Source organism: Nerophis ophidion, linkage group LG15 (assembly GCF_033978795.1).
Source record: "Nerophis ophidion isolate RoL-2023_Sa linkage group LG15, RoL_Noph_v1.0, whole genome shotgun sequence".
Lineage (NCBI taxonomy): Eukaryota > Metazoa > Chordata > Actinopteri > Syngnathiformes > Syngnathidae > Nerophis > Nerophis ophidion.
In genome coordinates this window covers 45,608,901-45,636,817 of record NC_084625.1, presented here as the reverse complement: position 1 = coordinate 45,636,817, position 27,917 = coordinate 45,608,901, and the positions used below count along the sequence as shown (strand labels likewise).

Sequence of the window (27,917 nt, the reverse complement as noted above, 5' to 3'; positions counted from 1 at the left end):
TAATAATAATATGTTTTATATACACACTGCAAGTTTATATATAATGTAGTAACAGACACCTTCATAACAATATGTATTATGTTTTATATACACACTGCAAGTATATATACCTATATATATGTATATATATATACAATGTAGTAACAGACACCTTCATAACAATATGTAATATGTACAATATACACACTGCATATATATAATGAGGTAGCGACTTGTCCAGGGTGTACCCCGCCTTACGCCCGATTGTAGCTGAGATAGGCACCAGTGCCCCCCGCGACCCCAGAAGGGAATAAGCGGTAGGAAATGGATGGATGGATATATATGAAGTAAGAGACACCTTCATAACAATATGTAATATGTTTTATATACACACTGCAAGTATATAAATGATGTTTTAACAGACATGTAATATAAACAATATTGACCAGATTTTGGCGCGTTGATATCCGTTTCCATAGAAGCGCACATGCGACTTCCGGCGTCAACCACGTGTTCCTACTTCCGCAAACAAACAAACAGGTGTGTCGTCATCACGGCAGACTTGGTGACAGACGACTATTTTTGGACGAATTAGGATTCACAACCTTTTCTTTTGAGCCAAACTAAGCAGAATTATTGAAGTACTTAAGTCAACAGTAAACGTCCGCAGCCAGCTTGACAGAACACACTAGTGACCACGGAGGTAAGTCGCTGTAATATTGTTCATGAAACACGTAGCACATTACCCTATACTACTACGTTGTGCACCAACAAAATATGAAATAATACTTTACACATCCTGTAATATTATTCTTCATATTTTACACTCAGTACAGATTGTTTTTATCGCATTGTTGTGCATTACAAACTCAAACGCGTTTCGTACTGACGTATAAGCTAGCTTCTCTCTTGCCGTAGTTAGCTTCTACGGCTAACACCGTAGCACGCTCGATACAGTGGTTCTCAAATGGGAGTATTTGAAGGTATGAGATTTTTTTAAAATATTCTAAAGATAGCAACAATTCAAAAATCCTTTATAAATATATTTATTTAATAATACTTCAACAAAATATGAATGTAAGTTCATAAACTGTGAAAACAAATGCAACAATGCAATATTCAGTGTTGACAGCTCGATTTTTTGTGGACATGTTCCATAAATATTGATGTTAAAGATTTCTTTTTTTGTGCAGAAATGTTTAGAATTAAGTTCATGAATCCAGATGGATCTCTATTACAATCCCCAAATAGGGCCCTTTAAAGGCCTACTGAAAGCCACTACTACCCACCACGCAGTCTGATAGTTTATATATCAATGATGAAATATTAACATTGCAACACATGCCAATACGGCCTTTTTAGTTTACTAAATTGCAATTTTAAACTTCCTGGGACTTTTTTCTTGAAAACGTCGCGTAATGATGACGTGTACGCGTGACGTCACGGGCTGTTATGAATATGAGCGCTGCACACACACACAGCTAAAAGTCGTCTGCTTTAACGGCATAATTACACAGTATTTTGGACATCTGTGTTGCTGAATCTTTTGCAATTTGTTCAATTACTACTGCAGAAGTCAAAGTAGAACAAAAGAGTTGGGAAACTTTAGCCTTCAGCCACACAAACACACGGTGATTCCTTGTTTAAAATTCAAGGAGTTGAAACTTTACTATGGATCACAGCGGACATTGATCCCGACCAATTGTCAACCAGCAGGTTTCGGTGAGAAAATTGTGGTTAAAAAGTAGCCACTTACCGGATATCAGCTGCCGTCGACTTCCCCGAGACACTGCGCGTCAACACCCGGCCGTGGACGTACACTTCCGACTATCAGGTACTGTTAAACTCACTAAAACACTAACAACACAATAGAAAGATTAGGGATTTCCCAGAATTATCCTAGTAAATGTCTCTAAAAACATATGAATCCGTTCTTTTTAAATTATTTTTTTGTTTGTTTGTTTTTTTCTAGTCCCTCGCTATCAATATCCTCAAACACAAATATTTCATCCTCGCTCAAATTAATGTGGAAATTGTCGTTTTCTCGGTCCTTATAGCTGTTTTTGTTGAAGGCTCCCATTAAAATCAATGTGAATATATGAGGAGCCATCAACATGTGACGTCATCGTCTGCGACTTCTGGTAGAGGCAGGGCTTTTCTCCAGTTGTGAACTTTATCATCGATGTTCTCTACTAAATCCTTTCAGCAAAAATATGTCAATATCGCGAAATGATCAAGTATGACACATAGAATGGACCTGCTATCCCCGTTTAAATAAGAACATCTCATTTCAGTAGGCCTTTAAATCAATTTAGAGATAGAAGTGATTGCTTCAATTAGCGCCATTGGTAGCCCCCTAGTATCGGGGTTTGCTACCCGCGGCTCTGGAGCCACATGCGGCTCTTTCATGCCACCGCCGTGGCTCCCTTTGGCTTTGAAACAAAATGTCAACAAATAATGGTTACTTAATTACTTAAATTTAATTTAGTTATTGTCAAAGGCCTACTGAAATGAGATTTTCTTATTTAAACGGGGATAGCAGGTCCATTCTATGTGTCATACTTGATCATTTCGCGATATTGACATATTTTTGCTGACAGGGTTTAGTAGAGAACATCGACGATAAAGTTCGCAACTTTTGGTCGCTAATAAAATAACCTTGCCTGTACCGGAAGTAGCAGACGATGTGCGCGTGACGTCACGGGTTGTGGAGCTCCTCACATCTGAACATTGTTTACAATCATGGCCACCAGCAGCAAGAGCAAATCGGACCGAGAAAGCGACGAATTCCCCATTAATTTGAGCAAGGATGAAAGATTTGTGGATGAGGAAAGTGAGAGTGAAGGACTAGAAAAAGAAAAAAAAAAGAGAGGGCAGTGTTCAGGATTCAGATGTTATTAGACACATTTACTAGGATAATTCTGGAAAATCCCTTATCAGCTTATTGTGTTACTAGTGTTTTAGTGAGATTATATGGTTGTACCTGAAAGTAGGAGGGTTGTGGCCATGGGTGTGGTGATCGCCAGTGTCTCTGAGGGAAGCCACGTTTCTCGACGAGGCGAAGCGAAGGCAGCCGGTCTGGCCGGTGGAAGCATCCCACGTTCAGGGGTGCCCGGTCGGAGGGGGCAAGAGAGTCCCAGCTGCCTCTTTGACAGTTGCTCGAGGAACGGCGCAAGCTCCGCTCATGTCTACGGTAAGAGCCGACCTATTACCACAATTTTCTCACCGAAACCTGCCGGTTGACATGTGGTAGAGAACCATGTTTACTTGACCGCTCTGTTCCATAGTAAAGCTTCACCTTGGGGAATGTAAACAAAGAAACACTGGCTGTGTTTGTGTTGCTAAAGGCAGCCGCAATCCACCGCTTTCCACCTACGTCTTTCTTCTTTGACGTCTCCATTATTAATTGAACAAATTGCAAAAGATTCAGCAACACAGATGTCCAGAATACTGTGTAATTATGCGATTAAAGCAGACTTACTTATAGCTGGGATCGGTGCTGGAAGAAAATGTCCGCTACAATCCGTGATGTCACGAGTCTTCATACGTGTCATCATACGTGTCATCATTCCGCAACGTTTTCAACAGGATACTTCGCCGGGAAATTTAAAATTGCAGTTTAGTAAACTAAAAAGGCCGTATTGGCATGTGTTGCAATGTTAATATTTCATTATTGATATATAAACTATCAGACTTCGTGGTCGGTAGTAGTGGGTTTCAGTAGGCCTTTAATCAAACAGTTGTTATTTTGGAGAGTTCTGGTATCTTATCATATGATAATAAAACATTTTGATATATTGTCGATCGTTGGTAGGTCTTTATTGTCATTGCACATGTACAATGAAACTTTCTTTTCAGCACAAAGCCGTTCAAGATGAGACAAACGAAGAGTGTACAGGGTTACAGAACAGGAACGCTGATGGGTCGCTGCAAGGCGCCCCGTAAAAGATGGGGGAAAAAGGTCAACCCTGGGAGGGGATGGGTAAAAAAATACAATCTAAACTGGAGTGGGGGAAAAAACGTCTATAGCAAAGCACATATACATAATACAACATACATCTCGAGACTTAAAACAGAGGGGGGAGGGGGGGTGGGGGCTACGGTGGCAGGCTGCAGCTCCTCTGGCACTGCCCAGTTGTCCATCACCCCTAAGGGATTCATGTATGTCACAGCCCCTGTGCGTCATCTCTTGCTACCAAGCAACTGTATTGTTTTTTGCAGTCAACCCCCCTAAAACCCCCCCACCCCCCCGCCACCCAAAAAAAAAAGCGAAACATTTCTGATAAAAATGGAACACTTAATGCTTCATGGACAGATTAATTTGCTTTCATTGATGACCAGGTTGTTCTTTTCCCTTTTAAGTCAAATGAAATACAACGTAGGTGTATGCCTTCAGAATATTGGCGTGACTTGATTTTTTTTCCAAATTCATTAATTAGGGGAAGGACCAGTGTATTTTTTTTCGAATGTTCATAATAATTTGGTGATCTGCTTAGACCCAGAAAAAAAAAGTGAATCGTTGTCAAGTGTTTGATTTCATAAATTCTATTGCATACGTGTATTTAAACTATAAGTGGTGTTATTGTCATTTTAGGAATCGAACAGAGTTTGCGGCTCTAGTTGGGTTTTATTTGGGGGGGAAATGGGCTCAAATGGCTCTTTGTATGCTGAAGGTTGCCAACCCCTGGTATATATGTATATACCGAGGATGTCGTAGTGGTTTGTGCAGCCCTTTGAGACACTAGTGATTTAGGGCTATATAGGTAAACATTGATTGATTGATTGATATACAGAATGTGTGTGTATATACTATATATATATATATATATATATATATATATATACTGTATATGTGTATGTCTGTATATATACGTGTGTATGTATGTATGTATGTATGTATATATATATATATATATATGTGTATATATATATATATATATATATATATGTGTGTTGGTGTGTTTTATATATACACACACATACATACACATATATATATATACATATATATATATATATATGAGTACATATTATAATAATACTGTATATATATATATAATTAATTATTATTATAATTGGATATTAAGAGTATGTGAAAGTTCAACCCTTACCTCGTTTACTTCCTTAACGACCTCGTTAAGGTTTTTTAATCAATCAGAAATACCCAAGAAGCTAAAATGCACCAAACATAGTTAAGTGTGGAGAGTCTTTTGTATATTTCCCATCATACCTTGTAATGGGTGTAATTTTGTGTTTTTTAGTGTTATGTTGATTGGACATCTTTTATAATATCCACAAAGTTCAATGAGCAGGTTGTGTAATGTTTGACCATGTTTGTCGAATATTTGTACTGGTTGGATTTTTTTGTTGTTGCGCCATGACTAGGGAAGGTTGTTTGGATTGGGCCATATTTTCAAAGCTGTGATGTGTGTCTTTTTAAGTACTTGAGTAACTTTCGTCGGCCACCAGATGGCGACAAAACGGCAGCTTTTTCGATCACTGGCTGCTTGTATATATTAGGAATGCACCGCTGCGGCCATATTGCTGATTGACCTGGTGCCAGATTGGAGGCGCACGCGGGCCACAATTTGGACACCCCTGTGTCAAATGTTGCCTGGCTACGTTAATCTAAGGAATTTAAAGCATGAACAGTTTCGCTATCAACTCTGATTAGCTCCTGGCCCCTATCATCACTTCATAACACAGCAGCAGATAAGAGAAGCGCAAAAGTACTGGGCCACCTCACGGAAGTAAGAAGTGAGGACTTTCTTGTTGGAACAGAAAGGGGGCCTTCCCCAAAGTGTTGGCACAAAGCGTGTCTTGAGACTGAGTGTGCAAGAAGATGGATAACGTGTCACAAGGCTTGTGTGAGTCAGTGTGTGCACACAACAAGTGCGTCCACGCAGGAGCCCACGTTGCCGGGAAGACCAAGACGCCGGCAAGGAGAACGCTGTCATTTGCAGACGGCTCTTGGAAACCAGGAGTTTTTTTGTTTTGCAGAATGCCAGACTCTTCGCGTTTGCAAAAGTCAACATTTGTCGAAGCCCTCCAGGCAGACAGAGGGCCCCCGGAGGGATTAGAGGAGGCGGTGTTTACCTGCTCTGAGGAATGCTGCCCTGCGCGCACGCTTTTGTATCCGTCAGGGACCCCGGGGTCACAGCGGCGGCGGAGATGGGCCGCCGCGTCCCTCCCTGACTTTCCACCTCGCAATATCAACAACGCCACACAATGTGGGCGACCTGAGAGAGCGATGAGGAATTCCTGCTCGTGTTGCAACGCCTCAGCCGTGACCTCCTTCACTCGGCCCAAGACTCTTTAATCATTTTACCAGAAAACTTGCCACATCCCGAGATACTCATGCTCACAACGTGTGCTTAACTGTACTGCGTCATGTTCGTTCCAATATTTTCTCAATTATAATGCTAAAATGGCAGAAAATAAAATAAAAAATCAGCAGACATAAGACATCGATACAGCGTTGATTATACGTCCTTTAAAACTGACTTTGAACAACCTGACGTTGAATAAACATAAAATATTGTATTTGTGTTGGAGAATTTTGTTTGGGAAATTACCAAAATTCAATCCTTAAATCAACGTCAAACCTAACATTGATTAAACGTTGACAAAACGCAGGTTGTTTTAACGTTGTACAGTTGTGATCAAAATTATTCAACCCCCACACAATTTTGGTGTTTTAGTAAGTTGGACATTTATTCCGTATTTTGTTTATAGTCATATCAAATAAAGATGCATTAAATAGACAAACGCAACTTGAATTACAACATTATATTTTGTAACATACCAAACAGTGTAATTTCTCTTAATATCTCATTGACAAAATTATTCAACCCCTTGAAGATCATAACTCTTAAGAACAGAATTTGATTAAGGTATTTTCAATCAGGTGTTGAAAACACCTGTAGATTTAATTAGAATCATAAAGAGCAACAATTAAACTGATTGAAAAAGACTGTGACGCTCAGCTTCTTGTAGATAAATGGTCAATGGTGTATTTGCAACATGGTGAAGTCCAGGGAGTGGTCAAAGAAGTCAAGAGAGGAGGTCATTTCTCTTCATAAGAAAGGATATGGATATAAGAAAATAGCAAAGACACTACACATTCCAAGAGACACAGTTGGGAGCATAATTCGCAAGTTTAAAGCTAAAGGCACAGTGGAAACACTACCTGGGCGTGGTAGAAAGAGGATGCTGTGTGTGGACAGTGGTGAAAAACCCCCGGGTAACAGCTGAGGAACTACAACAGGACATTGCAGAGGGGGGAACGCAGGTTTCGTCCCAGACAATAAGGCGCGCACTACGAGATGAAGGCCTCCATGCCAGAACTCCCAGGCGCACCCCACTTCTGACTACTAGGCACAAGAAAAATAGACTCCAGTATGCCAAAAATCATCTGGACAAACCCCAAAGGTTTTGGGAAACTGTTCTATGGAGTGATGAGACAAAACTGGAACTCTTTGGGCCTATGAATCAACGTTATGTCTGGAGGAGAAAAAAATGAAGCTTACAAAGAGAAGAACACCTTGCCTACTGTTAAGCGTGGTGGGGGGTCAATCATGCTGTGGGGCTGTTTCTCTGCCTCAGGTACCGGGAATCTCCAGCGCGTTCAAGGCATTATGAATTCTATTTCCTACCAGGATATATTAGCTGCAAATGTCATGAAGTCAGTGACAAAGCTGAGGCTTGGGAGACGTTGGACCTTCCAACAGGACAAGGATCCCAAGCATACCTCCAAATCAACATCAGAGTGGTTGCAGAAGAAGGGCTGGAAGACTCTGGAGTGGCCTTCACAGTCACCAGACCTAAATCCTATAGAAAAGCTGTGGTGGGACTTGAAGAAGGCAGTTGCAGCACGCAAGCCCAAGAATATGAATGAACTGGAGGCCTTTGCCCAAGAGGAATGGACTAAAATACCTGTAGATGGTTGCAAGAAGCTTGTGTCCGGTTATGTATCACCTTTGAAGGATGTCATTACTGCCAAAGGGTGTTCTACTAAGTACTAAAGATGCATGTAACTAGGGGGTTGAATCATTTTGTCAATGACATATTAAGAAAAATGTCCTTTTTTGGTATTTTGTAAAATACGTTGTTACAATTTAAGTTGCATTTGTCTATTTGACACATCTTTATTTGATATGACTAAAAACAAAATACGGAATAAATGTCCAACTTGCTAAAACACCAAAATTGTGTAGTGGTTGAATCATTTTGATCACAACTGTATTCGTGTCGTAGAATGTTGGCAGGGAAATGACCAAAATTTAATGGTGTAATCAACATCAGAACCCAACATTGATTAAACATTGTCAAAAAGTATGTTGTTTCAACGTTGTATTTGTGTTGTAGTAAATTGGTTGGGAAATTACCTAAATTCTACAGTCAAATCAACGTCACAACCCAACATTGATTAAACGTCGTCAAAAAGCATGTTGTTTCAACGTTGTATTTGTGTTGCAGTAAATTGGTTGGGAAATGACCAAAATTCAAAGGTCAAATCAACGTCAGAACCTAACATTGATTAAAAATTGTCAAAAAGCATGTTGTTTCAATGTTGTATTTGTGTTGTGGTAAATTTGTAGCGAAATTACCAAAATTCTACGGTTAAATCAACGTCACAACCTAACATTGACTAAACGTCGTCAAAAAGTAAGTTGTTACAGTGTTCTGTGTTGAAGAATATTGGTTGGAAAATTACAAAATTTCAATGGTCAAATTCAATGACACAACCTAACATTGATTAAACGTTGTCAAAAAGCATGTTGTTTCAACGTTGTATTTGTGTTGTTGTAAATTGGTTCGGGAAATTACCAAAATTCTCCAGTCAAATGTCAGAACCCGATATTGATTAAACGTCATCAATAAGCATGTTGTTGCAACGTTGTATTTGTGTTGTAGAACAGTGGTCCCCAACCACCTGGTACCGGGCCGCAGAACAATTTTTTATTAATTTTTATTTAAAAAAAAAAAAAAAAATAATTTTAATTAAATCAACATAAAAAACACAATATACACTTACAATTAATGCACCAACCACAAAAACCTCCCTTTTTCATGACAAAAAAAAAAAAAAAAAAAAGGGCCGTGCCGCGGGACAATTTATTAATAAGCGTTGACCGGTCTGCGGATACAAAAAGGTTGGGGACCACTGTTGTAGAATATTGGTTGGGAAATGACCAAAATTCAATTGTCAAATCAACGTCAGAACTTAACATTGATTAAAAGTCGTCAAAAGGCATGTTGTTTCAACGTTGCATTTGTGTTGTGGTAAATTTGTAGCGAAATTACCAAAATTCTACGGTTAAATCAACGTCACAACCTAACATTGAATAAACGTCGTCAAAAAGTATGTTGTTTCAACGTTGTGTTTGTGTTGTGGAATATTGGTTGGGAAATGACCAAAATTCAATGGTCAAATCAACGTCACAACCTAACATTGATTAAAAGTAATCAAAAAGCATGTTGTTTCAATGTTGTATTTGTGTTGTGGTAAATTTGTAGCGAAATTACCAAAATTCCACGGTTAAATCAACGTCACAACCTAACATTGACTAAACGTCGTCAAAAAGTATGTTGTTTCAACGTTGTGTTTGTGTTGTTGAATATTGGTTGGGAAATGACCAAAATTCAATGGTCAAATCAACGTCAGAACCTAACATTGATTAGAAATTGTCAAAAAGCATGTTGTTTCAATGTTGTATTTGTGTTGTGGTAAATTTGTAGAGAAATTACCAAAATTCTACGGTTAAATCAACGTCACAACCTAACATTGACTAAACGTCGTCAAAAAGTAAGTTGTTACAGTGTTCTGTGTTGAAGAATATTGGTTGGAAAATTACAAAATTTCAATGGTCAAATTCAATGACACAACCTAACATTGATTAAACGTTGTCAAAAAGCATGTTGTTTCAACGTTGTATTTGTGTTGTTGTAAATTGGTTCGGGAAATTACCAAAATTCTCCACTCAAATGTCAGAACCCGATATTGATTAAGCATCATCAATAAGCATGTTGTTGCAACGTTGTATTTGTGTTGTAGAACAGTGGTCCCCAACCACCTGGTACCGGGCCGCAGAACAATTTTTTGTAAATTTTTATTTAAAAAAAAAAAAAAAAAAAAAATTTGTTTTAATTAAATCAATATAAAAAACACAATATACACTTAGAATTAATGCACCAACCACAAAAACCTCCCTTTTTCATGACAAATGTAAAAAAAAAGGGCCGGGCCGCGGGACAATTTATTAATAAGCGTTGACCGGTCTGCGGATACAAAAAGGTTGGGGACCACTGTTGTAGAATATTGGTTGGGAAATGACCAAAATGCAATGGTCAAATCAATGTCAGAACTTAACATTGATTAAAAGTCGTCAAAAAGCATGTTGTTTCAACGTTGTATTTGTGTTGTAGAATATTGGTTGGGAAATGACCAAAATGCAATTGTCAAATCAATGTCAGAACTTAACATTGATTAAAAGTCGTCAAAAAGCATGTTGTTTCAACGTTGTATTTGTGTTGTAGAATATTGGTTGGGAAATGACCAAAATTCAATGGTCAAATCAACGTCACAACCTAACATTGATTAAAAGTCGTCAAAAAGCATGTTGTTTCAAGGTTGCGTTTGTGTTGTGGTAAATTTGTAGCGAAATTACCAAAATTCTACGGTTAAATCAACGTCACAACCTAACATTGACTAAACGTTGTCAAAAAGTATGTTGTTTCAACGTTGTATTTGTGTTGTAGTAAATTGGTTGGGAAATTACCTAAATTCTACAGTCAAATCAACGTCACAACCCGACATTGATTAAACGTCATCAAAAAGCATGTTGTTTCAACGTTGCATTTGCGTTGCAGTAAATTGGTTGGGAAATGACCAAAATTCAATGGTCAAATCAACGTCAGAACCTAACATTGATTAAAAATTGTCAAAAGGCATGTTGTTTCAACGTTGCATTTGTGTTGTGGTAAATTTGTAGCGAAATTACCAAAATTCTACGGTTAAATCAACGTCACAACCTAACATTGACTAAACATCGTCAAAAAGTATGTTCTTTCAACGTTGTATTTGTGTTGTGGAATATTGGTTGGGAAATGACCAAAATTCAATGGTCAAATCAACGTCAGAATTTAACATTGATTAAAAGTCGTCAAAAAGCATGTTGTTTCAAGGTTGCGTTTGTGTTGTGGTAAATTTGTAGCGAAATGACCAAAATTGTACGGTTAAATCAACGTCACAACCTTATATTGACTAAACGTCGTCAAAAAGTATGTTGTTTCAATGTTGTGTTTGTGTTGTTGAATATTGGTTGGAAAATGACCAAAAATTCAATGGTCAAATCAACGTCAGAATTTAACATTGATTAAAAGTCGTCAAAAGGCATGTTGTTTCAACGTTGCATTTGTGTTGTGGTAAATTTGTAGCGAAATTACCAAAATTCTACGGTTAAATCAACATCACAACCTAACATTGATTAAACGTCGTCAAAAAGCATGTTGTTTCAACGTTGTATTTGTGTTGTGGAATATTGGTTGGGAAATGACCAAAATTCAATGGTCAAATCAACGTCACAACCTAACATTGATTAAAAGTCGTCAAAAAGCATGTTGTTTCAACGTTGTATTTGTGTTGTGGTAAATTTGTAGCGAAATTACCAAAATTCTACGGTTAAATCAACATCACAACCTAACATTGACTAAACGTCGTCAAAAAGTATGTTGTTTCAACGTTGTATTTGTGTTGTGGAATATTGGTTGGGAAATGACCAAAATTCAATGGTCAAATCAACGTCACAACCCGACATTGATTAAAAGTCGTCAAAAAGCATGTTGTTTCAAGGTTGCGTTTGTGTTGTGGTAAATTTGTAGTGAAATTACCAAAATTCTACGGTTAAATCAACGTCACTACCTAACGTTGACTAAACGTCGTCAAAAAGTATTTTGTTTCAACGTTGTATTTGTGTTGTAGAATATTGGTTGGAAAATTACAAAATTTTAATGGTCAAATTCAATGACACAACCTAACATTGATTAAACGTTGTCAAAAAGCATGTTGTTTCAACGTTGTATTTGTGTTGTTGTAAATTGGTTCGGGAAATGACCAAAATTCTCCAGTAAAATATCAGAACCCGACATTGATTAAACGTCATCAAAAAGCATGTTGTTTCAACGTTGTATTTGTGTTGTAGAATATTGGTTGGGAAACGACCAAAACTCAATGGTCAAATCTACGTCAAAACCCAACATTGTTTAAACGTTGTCAAAAAGTATGTTGTTTCAATGTTGTATTTGTGTTGTGGAATATTGGTTGGAAAATTATAAAATCAACGTACCCAACCTAACAATGATTAAAAGGCGTCAAAAAGCATGTTTTTTTAACGTTGTATTTGTGTTGTTGAATATTGGTTGGAAAATGACCAAAAATTCAATGGTCAAATTCAACGACACAACCTAACATTGATTAAACTGTCGTCAAAAAGCATGTTGTTTCAACGTTGTGTTTGAGATGCTCAACATCAGCAACTAATTGAACAAGTTCTTAACGTTGTTTTAATGTCTTGTGCCTGCTGGCTAGTTTATGCTACCATTTTTCAAAATGTCAATGTATGTCACAATTACAACTTGTGTTCAAAAGAGGTTCATTAGGTCTTCAAAAAAATTCTACTATTTTGTTATTCTCACAGATCCCATAACGTGACAACGTTATGGAATCTATTAAACCCTAAGGTATGGAAATAAACACACAGGTCTGGCTTTAAGAGTAACAAACATATTAATTGTATTGAAATAAAACTGTTATTCTGCTCTATCTCACCCAGAGCACATTCAAAAAAGCAGTTGCAATAAAAAAACAAAAGTATGCCAAAGAATCACTTCATTAAATATTTACACACAGTGTTACTGTTCAAACTGTATGTAACGTCACAGTGGCTAAAAACATTAAATACACTCGCTGAATAAAATATCTGCCTTGTTTTTAATGAATATTTAGACCTACCACGCGACTATTTGAATGTTGGTCGCTACGGTGGTATGTGGAAAACCAGGTGGTTTTTCTGCTGAAAAAAACAATTTTCACAGTAAAATGATGTCATCAAAATGCAGTGTAACATGCCAACACATGACTGTTGTGTGTTATCTTTATATTTCACAGCAATTTATTGTAATTTCACAGTAAAATCCCAACAAATGACCGTAAATTAAAGCTGATTTGTCTTTTGAAGGGTTCTTATTAAAAGCAATTAGTAAGGGTGCGTTTATCCATCCATCCATTTTCTACCGCTTATTCCTCGGATCTGGCCCGCGGGCCGTAGTTTGGGGACCCCTGACTTAGGGCTTCTCTAGTTTCTTGTATTAAACTGATTAACATTCTGTGATTTGTGTAAATAATGTTGTTGTTTTTTTTTAAAAGGTGTTTTTCAGGCCAACTGCGCGTATAAGTTGTATGTCTGCAGCCAAGAGGAGCTTTTGTCACCTGTAATCCGTTTGACAATTTTATTATTATTTATACACCAAATCATTTATTCAGAGAATCATGTTGAATTGAAAATAAATTCTGAGTGAACGAGAACTAGAATTGAATCTAATCGTGAGGTGCCTGAAGATTCCCTACTTCTACAAACCCGTTTCCATATGAGTTGGGAAATTGTGTTAGATGTAAATATAAACAGAATACAATCATTTGCAAATCCTTTTCAACCCATATTCAGTTGAATGCACTACAAAGACAAGATATTTGATCTTCAAACTCATAAACTTTTTTTTTGTTGCAAATAATAATTAACTTTGAATTTCATGGCTGCAACAAGTGCCAAAGTAGTTGGGAAAGGGCATGTTCACCACTGTGTTACATCACCTTTTCTTTTAACAACACTCAATAAACGTTTTGAGAACTGAGGAAACTAATTGTTGAAGCTTTGAAAGTGGAAGTTTTTCCCATTCTTGTTTTATGTAGAGCTTCAGTCGTTCAACAGTCCGGGGTCTCCGCTGTCGTATTTTACGCTTCATAATGCGCCACACATTTTAGATGGGAGACAGTTCTGGACTGCAGGCGGGCCAGGAAAGTACATACACTCTTTTTTTTTACGAAGCCACGGTGTTGTAACACTTGTCTTACTGAAATAAGCAGGGGCGTCCATGATAACGTTGCTTGGATATGTTGTTCCAAAACCTGTATGTACCTTTCAACATTAATGGTTCCTTCACAGATGTGTAAGTTACCCATGTCTTGGGCACTAATACACCCCCATACCATCACAGATGCTGACTTTTGAACTTTGCGCCTATAACAATCCAGATGGTTATTTTCCTCTTTGTTCTGGAGGACACCACGTCCTCTGTTTTCAAATATAATTTGAAATATGGACTCGTCAGACCACAGAACACTTTTCCACTTTGCATCAGTCCATCTTAGGTGAGCTCGGGCCCAGCCAAGCCGGCGGCGTTTTAAGATATTGTTGATAAATCGGTTTGGCTTTACATAGTAAAGTTTTAACTTGCACTTACAGATGCAGCGACCAACTGTAGTTACTGACAGTGGTTTTATTAAGTGTTCCTGAGCCCATGTGGTGATATCCTTTACACACTGTTGGGTTTTTTGATGCAGTACCGCCTGAGGGATCAAAAGTCCGTAATATCATCGCTTACGTGCAGTGATTTCTCCAGATTCTCTGAACTTTTTGATGATTTTACGGCCCGTAGATGACAAAATCCCTAAATTCCTTGCAATAGCTCGTTGAGAAATGTTGTTCTAAAACTGTTCGACAATTTGCTTACAAATTGGTGACCCTCGCCCCATCCTTGTTTGTGAATTACTTAGCATTTCATGGAAGCTGCTTTTATACCCAATCATGGCACCCACCTGTTCCCAATTAGCCTGCACACCTGTGGGATGTTCCAAATAAGTGTTTGATGAGCATTCCTCAACTTTATCAGTATTTATTGCCACCTTTCCCAACTTCTTTGTCACGTGTTGCTGGCATCAAATTCTAAGTTAATTATTATTTGCTAAAAAAAAATAAAGTTTATGAGTTTGAACATCAACTATGTTGTCTTTGTAGCATATTCAACTGAATATGGGTTGAAAAGGATTCTCAAATCACTGTATTGGGTTTATATTTACATCTAACACAATTTCCCAACTGATATGGAAACGGGGTTTGTAGTATTTAACAATAAAATGGCAATTGTGAAGTAACAGCATTTACTTGTAACTTTTATTGTAATGAACTATCAAATCTCAACTCTGCATTTACGGTAAATGTCTGTAAATGGGGTTTCACGGTGGCAGAGGGGTTAGTGCGTCTGCCTCACTGTACGAAGTTCCTGCAGTCCTGGGTTCAAATCCAGGCTCAGGAACTTTCTGTGTGGAGTTTGCATGTTCTCCCCGTGAATGCGTGGGTTCCCTCCGGGTACTCCGGCTTCCTCCCACCTCCAAAGACATGCACCTGGGGATAGGTTGATTGGCAACACTAAATTGGCCCTAGTGTGTGAATGTGAGTGTGAATGTTGTTTGTCTATCTGTGTTGGTCCTGCGATGAGGTGGCGACTTGTCCAGGGTGTACGCTGCCTTCCGCCCGATTGTAGCTGAGATAGGCGCCAGCGCCCCCCGTGACCCCGAAAGGGAATAAGCGGTGGAAAATGGATGGATGGATGTCTGTAAATGTTACTGTGGAAGTAATGCAAGTATTAGCTGCTAATTTGCTGTGAATTCACAATGAACATTTTTACACGATTCGATTCCGATACTTGGGATGGCGATTCGATTCAAAATCCATTCTCGATTCAGCACAGTTGTCCGTTGTATAGAAATGACAATAAAACCTTTTCGAAATAGGTTAGAGGTTACAAAAGCTCTTCACTCCTGCTGACATATTATGTATATGTGCGGAAATGGCTTTGAAAAAAGCCTATTTTTTAAAGGTAATTCTTGAAAAATTAATTCAAAGAAAAACAAAAATAAGTAAGTCGGAACTGTTTCCAGTGAGGGTTTGGACTCCGCCAAGGCTGCCCTTTGTCACCCATTCTGTTCATAACTGTTATGGACTGAATTTCTAGGCGCAGTCAAGGCGTTGAGGGGATCCGGTTTGGTGAACGCAGGATTAGGTCTCTGCTTTTTGCAGATGATGTGATCCTGATGGCTTCATCAGGCCAGGATCTTCAGCTCTCACTGGATCGGTTCGTAGTCGAGTGTGAAGCGACTCAGCACCTCCAAGTCTGAGTCCATGGTTCTCGCCCGGAAAGGGCAGAGTGCCATCTCCGGGTTGGGGAGGAGACCCTGCCCCAAGTGGAGGAGTTCAAGTACCTCGGAGTCTTGTTCACAAGTGGGGGAAGAGTGGATCGTGGATCAGTGCGGCGTCTTCAGTAATGCAGACGTTGTATCGATCCGTTGTGATGAAGAAGGAGCTGAGCCGGAAGGCAAAGCTCTCAATTTACCGGTCGATCTACGTTCCCATCCTCACTTATGGTCATGAACTTTGGGTTATGACCGAAAGGACAAGATCACGGGTACAAGCGGCCGAAATGAGTTTCCTCCGCCTTAGGGTGAGAAGCTCCGCCATCCAGGAGGAGCTCAAAGTAAAGCCGCTGCTCCTCCACATCGAGAGGAGCCAGATGAGGTGGTTCAGGCATCTGGTCAGGATGCCACCTAAACGCCTCCCGAGGGAGGTGTTCAGGGCATGTCTGACCGGTAGGAGGCCACGGGGAAGACCCGAAGACTATGTCTCTGGATCCCCCGGGAAGAGCTGGACAAAGTGGCTGGGGAGAGGGGAAGTCTGGGCTTCCCTGCTTAGGCTGCTGCCCCCACGACCCGACCTCAGATAAGCGGAAGAAGATGTATATTAATTTTTAGTTATAAATCGGAATGAATAACAATTGCGATTCGTTTGTTTTTGCACCCGTAATGTTATGTTACGCTAACCCACTGTATCGCCGCGCTAGGCTAAACATTTAATGATAGCTAACGTTTGTAGCTAAACTTTCCTAAATTGCTTTTTTTTTCTTGCTTATTTGTTAGGGTCATTGCACAGATATAACTAAAATACACAACTTTTTAAACTTTACCAGACACAGTAGGTATATTTGCATAAAGTATTGGATCGGTATCGCCGATAGCAGCCCAAATTTTACTCGGTATCGAAAGAAAATTTGTGATAATGCAAACACTAAAAACACAACTTTTATTTTATTTTATTTATTCATCCATCCATTCATTTCTACCGCTTATTCCCTTTGGGTTCGCGGGGGGCGCTGGTGCCTATCTCAGCTGCAATCGGGCGGAAGGCAGGGTACACCCTGGACAAGTCGCCACCTCATCGCAGTATTTTATTTATTTGTTTTTCTAAAAACATAACTATAGTGTATTTCTCCTGTTCCGTGAGGCGCAAACAGCAACTTCCTGCCATACTACGACTTTCGACGATATTTGGTTTTACACTCTATGAACAAAAATTTGAAAAGGAATTTTACCTTTGCAACCTCATTATTCTATTGGCTACGTTTTATGTTCATCAATTTAAGTTTCTCAATACCCGACCTGTCTTTTGGAAAATTTAAAAAGATTTAGAACTCTATATTAAAACACTCTTTTCACCTAACAACAAAAAAAGCTGTGAAAACGATGACTATGTACTTGGTTTATTATATATATATATATATATATATATATATATATATATATATATATATATATATATATATATATATATATATATATGTGGCTAACATAGCTATGATGTTAAAATGTGAGTGTAATACGTTAGCATGTAGCTAACATAGCTATGACGTTAAAATGTGAGTGTGATACGTTAGCATGTGGCTAACATAGCTATGATGTTAAAATGTGAGTGTAATACGTTAGCATGTAGCTAACATAGCTCTGATGTTAAAATCCATCCATCCATTTTCTACCGCTTGTCCCTTTTGGGGTGGCAGGGGGGGGGGGGGGGCTGGAGCCTGTCTCAGCTGCATTTAGACAAAAGGTTATTGGCTTTATTTTAACAAAAAATTCTTAAGGTACGTATATATATATATATATATATACATATATATATGTATATATATATATATATATGTATATATATATATATATATATATTTATATATATATATAGTTTTTGTATTCTACTTTAGTGTCTTTGAATTTACAAACCCCTGGCGCTATTTTATTTTGTACTGTTTTTGATTGTTGTTTCTCGTCTGTTTGTTTGTAAATTTTGAAATTTCTAAATAAAGGTTTAAATTTATTTATTTTTAAAATACGACTTTCGGTCGTAAAAGATAAAACGAAAATAAAAACGCATTCGAAATGTTTGGAGATTTTCGAAAAACGGAAGGAAGAAATTTTAGTTGTAGAGTCTGATCTTCGGTTATTTCAGTAGACAATTTGGCGAACTTTTGTTTGAAAAATAAATTGTAAAATGTCTTTTATTTTGGAAAAAAATGCCTTCAAGTCGAGGTTTTGCGCATGCGCTGACGGATCGGACTCGACGGACTGTGACTTGGCGTATTTTTCAAAATCTGAAAAGAGCGTGAAATAATTCTTACAATTACTGTGAAAACAAATCGTCAATTTTATTTATTGAAGTTTTTAACATTAGTGATAGTTTAATTTTAGTTTTGCCTAATTTCAAATCTAATTTGACCGATATGCTTTCCCATGCTGCAGTACTACAATTTGTCCGCACAGTGCCGCTGTTGCACCACTTTTTTCACACTGTAACAAGCAAGCGCGTCCTGGAAAATGGTACCAAAAAAAAAAAAAAACTAAGTTCCGAGCTTTTCTTCTGAACTCACATTATATGTCCAAAGGGAAAGGATTGATGACTTTAATGACGTCACGCGTTTTTTTTGGTGTTTTTTTTTAAAAGGCATGGCGAGGGCCGAGTGTGAGACTTCGGCGGAGGGGCCAACAAACAGTCTTGTGTTTAATTTGTCTGCCAGATAGAAGTTATTTGCAGAGGGCAAACCTCGTTAAATCTGACAAGGGCTCTCAACATTTCGCAAGCAGGCAAAAGGTTTTTCAAAGTGCAAAATCTCCATTTAAAAAAAAAAAAAAAAAAAAAAAGTTTCCCCTCTCCTTCCAATGGCTTGTTAGTTTGCAAAGAACAAAGATAGCGAGTCCAAGTTTGAACATGTTCTTTATGTCATTTTTCGTAGTAAACATATAAATAATAAACTCTAGACACCTGGCCCTGTTATGAAAGTTATAACTTGTTATTGTTCTGCCTATAGAGTCAAACTGTGCATCTGCCGCAGGTCAGTCGCTACAAAACTATTCTTACAAAACAAGAGAAAAATACATTTTTAGTACATTTTACATGAGTCGTTAATTTATTTCCAGACTACTTCGAACCGTCACTCAAGTTTGTTCCGTCTTTTCTCTCGGAAAGGGACGAGACAAGTAGAAAAGAAATCAAAGTCGAGGCGAGGCAGAATATCTGTCTGTAAGTCCTCCCAAAAAAAAAATATACAATAAAACATCTCAATAGCAGTACAAGATAATTTTTTTGTTTGTTTTTGTTGTTGATTTTTTTTTTCCAATACTTTTAGCCAATACTACTGTATTTAAATTAAAATATATTCTCATATCTTTACACTATTTCAAATAACGAAATGTGATTTCTGTCAAAATCTAATTTACAATTCTGTGTATAAAAATATAATTTATGTCACCCCCGCCGGCTTGGTTCTCCCCAAAATATAAGAGTCAGCTGCACACATATATTTATACATAAATCTGTATGTATATACCGTACGTATGCACATATCAACACATAGCTACTTCTTTTCTCTTCTTTTTTTTGTCGCTATTGGAGATATAGAAAAATAGATTATGCACAATGTTGCCAGTTCATGTGAGAATAAATTATTCAAACGTAAGGCTCCGTTCATTCTTGGAAAGGGCGAAGAAATAGAAGAAGAAGAAGGAGGAGGAGGAGGAGAATAAATATCCACAGCAAGCTCTCTTCTTCCGTTTTTTTTTTTTTCAGTTTTTTTTACCATCTTTTGCAGCGCCATCTTTGAAGAGAAACAAAGTTTCAGCTGGAGGGGGACGACACCCCCAAGGGGTGGAGGGCCCGGGGGTCCAAAAGCCACGTCCCTGCATGGTAGAGCACCTGGGAGTACCAGTGCACGCCGTCCTCCTGGGCGCCGGGCCGCCTCTGCGCGCCCCACAGCAGCGACGACACCCAGTGGGCGAGCCGGAGGGGCGCCAGGGCCCGGTGCGCCAGCTGGTGGTCCTGTACCACGGCGTAGCACGACGCCAGCACCCGGTCCACCACCAGCGTCCCCTGCACAGTCACGGGCGCGAAGGAGCCCACCCGCTCCACGGTGGAGACTCGGGACACCGTGGCGGCCCGCAGACGCCCGCCGTCCGGCACCAGCACCCGGTGGCCCGGACGCACCCGGCTGGCGAAGACGGCCCGGGCGCTCCCCCCGGCTGTGGAGTTGGGGCTGACGAAGAGGAGGTGCGCCGCCGTCAGCGCGATCCTGTGGCCGCCGTCGGCCTCGATCACGTAGAAGAGCCTCCTGGTGGTGGAGTCGCGGTCGATGAAGGCGATGAAGTCCGTGAACACCAAGTTCCCGTCGCCGTCCGCCGCCAGGACCCGGTCCCCCGCTTGGAGGTCCTTGACCGCCTTGGTGGAGCCGTCCTGCAGGGTGACTGAGGAGGACCCCGGGAAGCAGCCCCCGGACTTGGCCGCCACAGAGTTTTCTGTGCAAAACAAACAAATTCATATAAACAAAAAAAACAAACACCTCACCCGTCCCCCCCTGCTGACCCCCCGTGCATGATGCGTATTGGCTGCCTGGGACCCCCAAACGTGTTCCGGATGAAAAGCCGCCATTGTCATGAAAAGTCTGCTGTTCTATTTGCTCAGGTGCCGTTAGTGTTATTTAAATGAACCCCCCCTCCCTTCTTTAAACGCCTCCATCTTGTTGGCCTGGTGGACGTCCTCACATACCAGGATCACGCCAACACAAGAAGGGGGGCTTTAATCTTCTGTTAGGATGCTCGGCCATGAAGCGCATTAAAACCCCCAAATGACGCCTTGAATCATTCATGATGCATTCACTTCTTTTGTTTAGGGCCGCAAACAAACTTGTCCAAGTTTAAAAAAAAAAAAAAAGTGTCCTACCTGCTTTGACCGAGCAGTGAATGTGCGCTTTGGACTCGTAGTAGACCCAGTCGAAGCCGGCCTCCACCGCCAGCCTGGACAAGGTGCCGTACTTGCTCTTGTCCCGGTCCGACGTGGTGATGTCCACCGCCCGGCCCTCGTAGTGGAGGGACTCCTCGAAGTGGTGGCCGTCCTCGTCCCAGCCCTCGGTGACGCGCAGCTTGATCCCGGGCCACTGGTTCATCACCGAGATGGCCAGAGAGTTCAGCTTGTCTTTGCACCTCTGTCCAAACAAGACACAGGACATTGGAACCCTGGACAGTCTTGTATCTTGCACTTACACACCGCAAAATATTGACCATTATACCGGAATGCATCGTGAAAAAACAACTATAGAATTTACGAGGGGTGCTAAAAAAATGGATTCACATCCGAATCGCGATTCTTACTTAAACCGATCCTAAACTGATGCCTAATTTTCTAGAATCCATTTCCCAGATTTACAATTTTGCTTAAGAATCCACCTTTTAAAAAGAAAATTTTAGGCCAACTCCACGCTGACTTGCTACTCTTGAAGAACTATTGTAACCCGAAATCTGCTTTGCAAAGGTTTTGGAAATTGTTACACCAAATGTTACGGGAATCAGTTTGAATCAAGAACCGATTCTGAAAGAAATCATCACACATGGAATCGGAATCGAACCACGAGTTGTTGTAGGATTTGCATCTTTAGAAATTATTGTTAAAATCTAGCAGCTCAGTTGCCAGAATTTTATCGGAAAAAATTAACAGTGGTACTGGAACTTGTTTTGAAAAGGTTGTATTATAATTGTAACACCAAATGTTAAGAGAATCAATTCTAATCAAGCATTGATTCTGAATCGAATCATCACACCAGGAATCAAAATCGAATTGTTGTAGGATTTGCATCTTTAGAAATTATTATTAAAACCTAGCAGCTCAGTTGCCAGAATTTTATCGGAAAAAATTAACAGTGGTAGTGTTTTTCCATTCACAGTAATGTACTGTAAAACAGCGGCTGTAGATTTTACAGTAGAAAGTTAGCATATCAGATGCCAGAATTGTATCGTAAAAATAACAGTGGTATTGGAACTTGTTTTAAAAAGGTTGTTATATAATCGTAACACCAAATGTTAAGAGAATCAATTTTAATCAAGAATTGATTCTGAATTGAATCATCACACCAGGAATCGGAATCTGATCGTGAGTTGTTGTAAGATTTGCGTCTTTAGAAATTACGCAAAAAAACTGGCAGCTCAGACGCCAGAATTTTATCGTAAAATTAACAGTGATAGCTTTTTTCCATTTACAGTAATTCTCTGTGAAAACCACGGCCGTAGATTTTAAGGTAAAAACTGGCAGTTTAGTAACTAGAATTTTACCCAAAAATAATAGTGGTACCGTTTTCACAATAATGGTAATGTTATTGTGAATGGAAACGCACTACCACTGTTAATTTTCCAATAAAATTCTAGCATCTGAGCTGCTAGGTTTTTACAATAATTTCTAATGTTGCAAATCTTAGAACAACTCATGGTTCAATTCCGATTCCTGGTGTGATGATTCGATTCAGAATCAGTTCTTGATTCAAACAAATTCTCCTAACATTTGGTGTTACAATTATATAACAACCTTTTCAAAACAAGTTCCAGTACCACTGTTATTTTTACGATACAATTCTGGCAACTGACATGCTAACTTTCTTCCGTAAAATCTGCGGTTGTTGTTTTTACAGTCTATAATTGTTACACCAAATGTTACGGGAATCAATTTGAATCAAGAACCGATCCTGAATCGAATCATCACACTGGGAATCAGAATCAGACCACGAGTTGTTGTAAGATTTGCATCTTTAGAAATTATTGTGAAAAACTGTCAGCTCAAACGCCAGAATTTTTGGGAAAATTAACAGTGGAAGTGTTTTTCCATTCACAACGACTGTAGATCTTACTGTGAAAGCTCAGTAACTGGAATTTTACCAAAAAATACCAGTGGTACCCTTTTCACAATAATGGTAATGTACTGTAAAAATAACAACTGCAGACTTTACGGTAGAAAGTTAGCATACCAGTTGTCCAAATTGTATCGTAAAAATAACAGTGGTACTGGAACTTGTTTTGAAAAGGTTGTTATATAATTGTAACACCAAATGTTAAGAGAATCAATTTGAATCAAGAACCGATTCTGAATCCAATCATCACACCAGGAATCGGAATCCAACCACGAATTGCTGTAAGATTTGCATCTTTAGAAAGTATTGTTAAAACCTAGCAGCTCAGTTGCCAGAATTTTATCGGAAAAAATTAACAGTGGTAGTGTTTTTCCATTCACAGTAATGTACTGTAAAACAGCGGCCGTACATTTTACGTTAGGAAGTTAGCATATCAGTTGCCAGAATTTTATCGTAAAAATAACAGTGGTACTTGAACTTGTTTTGAAAAGTTTGTTATATAATTGAAACACCAAATGTTAAGAGAATCAATTTTAATCAAGAATTGATTCTGAATCAAATCCTCACACCAGGAATCAAAATCGAATTGTTGTAGGATTTGCATCTTTACAAATTATTGTAAAAAACTAGCAGCTCAGTTGCCAGAATTTTATCGGAAAAAATGAACAGTGGTAGTGTTTTTCCATTCACAGTAATGTACTGTAAAACAGCGGCCATAGATTTTACGGTAGGAAGTTAGCATATCAGTTGCCAGAATTTTATCGTAAAAATAACAGTGGTACTGGAACTTGTTTTGAAAAGGTTGTAGTATAATTGTAACACCAAATGTTAAGAGAATCAATTTGAATCAAGAACCGATTCTGAATCCAATCATCACACCAGGAATCGGAATCGAACCACGAGTTGCTGTAAGATTCGCATCTTTAGAAATTATTGTTAAAAAACTAGCAGCTCAGTTGCCAGAATTTTATCGGAAAAAATTAACAGTGGTAGTGTTTTTCCATTCACAGTAATGTACTGTAAAACAGCGGCGGTAGATTTTACGGTAGGAAGTTAGCATATCAGTCGCCAGAATTGTATCGTAAAAATAATAGTGGTACTGGAACTTGTTTAGAAAAGGTTGTATTATAATTGTTACACCAAATGTTACGAGAATCAATTGGAATCAAGAACCGATTCTGAATCCAATCATCACACCAGGAATCCTAATTGAACCACAAGTTGTTGTAGGATTTGCATCTTTAGAAATTATTGTAAAAAACTAGCAGCTCAGTTGCCAGAATTTTATCGGAAAAAATTAACAGTGGTAGTGTTTTTCCATTCACAGTAATGTACTGTAAAAAACAACAACCGCAGATTTTACGATAGAAAGTTAGCATATCAGTCGCCAGGATTGTATCGTAAAAATAACAGTGGTACTGGAACTTGTTTTGAAAAGGTTGTTATATAATTGTAACACCAAATGTTAAGAGAATCAATTTGAATCAAGAACCGATTCTGAATCCAATCATCACACCAGGAATCGGAATCCAACCACGAATTGCTGTAAGATTTGCATCTTTAGAAAGTATTGTTAAAACCTAGCAGCTCAGTTGCCAGAATTTTATCCCCCAAAAAATTAACAGTGGTAGTGTTTTTCCATTCACAGTAATGTACTGTAAAACAGCGGCCGTAGATTTTACGGTAGGAAGTTAGCATATCAGTTGCCAGAATTTTATCGTAAAAATAACAGTGATACTGGAACTTGTTTTGAAAAGGTTGTTATGTAATTGTAACACCAAATGTTAAGAGAATCAATTTTAATCAAGAATTGATTCTGAATCAAATCCTCACACCAGGAATTAAAATCGAATTGTTGTAGGATTTGCATCTTTAGAAATTATTGTAAAAAACTTGCAGCTCAGTTGCCAGAATTTTATCGGAAAAAATTAACAGTGGTAGTGTTTTTCCATTCACAGTAATGTACTGTAAAACAGCGGCCGTAGATTTTACGGTAGAAAGCTAGCATAACATTTGCCAGAATTGTATCGTAAAAATAACAGTGGTGCTGGAACTTGTTTTGAAAAGGTTGTTATATAATTGTTACACCAAATGTTAAGAGAATCAATTTTAATCAAGAATTGATTCTGAATCGAATCATCACACCAGGAATCGGAATCGAACCATGAATTGCTGTAAGATTTGCATCTTTAGAAAGTATTGTTAAAACCTAGCAGCTCAGTTGCCAGAATTTTATCGTAAAAAATTAACAATGGTAGTGTTTTTCCATTCACAGTAATGTACTGTAAAACAGCGGCCGTAGATTTTACGGTAGGAAGTTAGCATATCAGTTGCCAGAATTTTATCGTAAAAATAACAGTGATACTGGAACTTGTTTTGAAAAGGTTGTTATGTAATTGTAACACCAAATGTTAAGAGAATCAATTTTAATCAAGAATTGATTCTGAATCGAATCATCACACCAGGAATCAAAATCGAATTGTTGTAGGATTTGCATCTTTAGAAATTATTGAAAAAAACTAGCAGCTCAGTTGCCAGAATTTCATCGGAAAAAATTAACAGTGGTAGTGTTTTTCCATTCACAGTAATGTACTGTAAAACAGCGGCCGTAGATTTTACGGTAGAAAGTTAGCATAACATTTGCCAGAATTTGGTGTAACAATTATATAACAACCTTATCAAAACAAGTTCCAGTACCACTGTTGTTTTTACGATACAATTCTGGCAACTGATATGCTAACTTTCTTCCGTAAAATCTGCGGTTGTTGTTTTTACAGTCTATAATTGTTACACCAAATGTTACGGGAATCAATTTGAATCAAGAACCGATTTTGAATCGAATCATCACACTAGGAATCGGAATCACACCACGAGTTGTTATAAGATTTGCATCTTTAGAAATTATTGTAAAAAACTGTAAGCTCAAATGCCAGAATTTATTGGAAAATTAACAGTGGTAGTGTTTTTCCATTCACAGTAATGTACTGTAAAAACAATGACCGTAGATTTTACTGTGAAAAACTGGCAGCTCAGTAACTTGAATTTTACCAAAAAATACCAGTGGTACCGTTTTCACAACAATGGTAATGTACTGTAAAAACAACAACCGCAGATTTTACAGTAGAAAGTTAGCATACCAGTTGCCAGATTTGTATCGTAAAAATAACAGTGGTACTGGAACTTGTTTTGAAAAGGTTGTTATATAATTGTAACACCAAATGTTAAGAGAATCAATTTTAATCAAGAACCGATTCTGATTCAAATCATCACAACAGGAGTCAGACTTGAACCGTGAGTTGTTGTAAGATTCGCATCTTTAGAAATTACGCAAAAAAACTGACATCTCAGACGCTAGAATTTTATCGGAAAATTAACAGTGCTAGTGTTTTTCCAGTTACGGTAATGCAATGTAAAAACAACAGCTGTAGATTTTAAGTTAAAAAACTGGCAGTTTAGTAACTAGAAATTAACGATAAAAATACCTATGGTACCATTCTTACAAAAGTGGTAATGCACTGTAAAAACAACAACCACAGATTTTACGGTAGAAAGTTAGCATATCAGTTGGGAGAACTGTCCCGGAAAAATATCAGTGGTACTGGAACTTTTTTTGAAAAGGTTGTTATATAATTGTTACACCAAATGTCACAAGAATCAGTTTGAATCAAGAACCGATTTTGAATCGAATCATCACACCAGAAATCGGAATCAAACCGTCAGTTGTTGTAAGATTTGCATCTTTAGAAAATATTAAGGGAAAGCGGTAGGAAATGGATGGATGGATGTAAAAATCTGTCAGCTCAGTAACTAGAATTTTACCCCCAAAAAATACCAGTGGTACCGTTTTCACAATAATGGTAATGTACTGTAAAAACAGCAACCGCAGATTTTACGGTAGAAAGTTAGCATATCAGTTGCCAGAATTGTATCGTAAAAATAACAGTGGTACTGGAACTTGTTTAGAAAAAGTTGTATTAGAATTGTTACACCAAATGTTACGAGAATCAGTTGGAATCAAGAACCGATTCTGAATCGAATCATCACAACAGGAATCAGACTTGAACCGTGAGTTGTTGTGAGATTTGCATCTTTAGAAATTATTGTGAAAAACTGGCAGCTCAGTTGCCAGAATTTTATCGGAAAAAATTAACAGTGGTAGCGTTTTTCCACTCACAGTAATGCACTGTAAAAACAATGACCGTAGATTTTACTGTGAAAAACTGGCAGCTCAGTAACTTGAATTCTACCAAAAAATACCAGTGGTACCGTTTTCACAATAACGGCAATGCACTGTAAAAACAGCAACCGCAGATTTTACGGTAGAAAGTTGGCATGCTAGTTGCCAGAATTGTATCGTAAAAATAACAGTGGTACTGGAACTTGTTTGGAAAAGGTTGTATTAAAATAATTACACCAAATGTTACGAGAATCCGTTTCAATCAAGAACCGATTCTGAATCAAATCATCACACCAGGAATCGGAATCTGATTGTGAGTTGTTGTAAAATTTGCATCTTTAGAAATTACGCAAAAAAAAACTGGCAGATCAGATGCCAGAATTTAACAGTGGTAGCGTTTTTCCATTCACGGCGATGCACTGTAAAAACAACAACCACAGATTTTACGGTAGAAGGTTAGCATGTCAGTTGCGAGAACTGTACCGTAAAAATATCAATAGTACTGGGACTTGCTTTGAAAAGGTTGTATTATAATTGTTACACCAAATGTTCCGAGAATCAGTTTGAATCAAGAACCGGTTCTGAATCCAATCATCACACTAGGAATCGGAATCAAACCGTCAGTTGTTGTAAGATTTGCATCCTTAGAGGTTACGAAAAA

At 38.3% G+C, this 27,917-nt stretch overlaps 1 protein-coding gene and 1 long non-coding RNA gene across 4 annotated transcripts in view; one reads left to right on the top strand and one right to left on the bottom strand.

The window, feature by feature from the left end:
* The first annotated feature begins 490 nt into the window (after window positions 1-490).
* The window catches only part of LOC133569710 (uncharacterized), a 63,818-nt gene continuing 36,391 nt past the window's right edge, over window positions 491-27,917 (top strand). For all 3 annotated transcript variants that reach the window (XR_009809855.1, XR_009809857.1, XR_009809856.1), the window contains exon 1: window positions 491-682. This is a non-coding gene — a long non-coding RNA (uncharacterized LOC133569710). The remainder of the gene's footprint in view (window positions 683-27,917) is intronic.
* shha (sonic hedgehog signaling molecule a) overlaps window positions 19,112-27,917 on the bottom strand; it is a 32,916-nt gene continuing 24,110 nt past the window's right edge. Inside the window, exons 2-3 of the mRNA XM_061922251.1 lie at window positions 21,129-21,390; window positions 19,112-20,704 (exon numbers count right to left, since the gene is read on the bottom strand). Of these exons, the coding sequence (XP_061778235.1) occupies window positions 20,031-20,704; window positions 21,129-21,390 (936 nt within the window). The 3' untranslated portion in view covers window positions 19,112-20,030. The remainder of the gene's footprint in view (window positions 20,705-21,128; window positions 21,391-27,917) is intronic.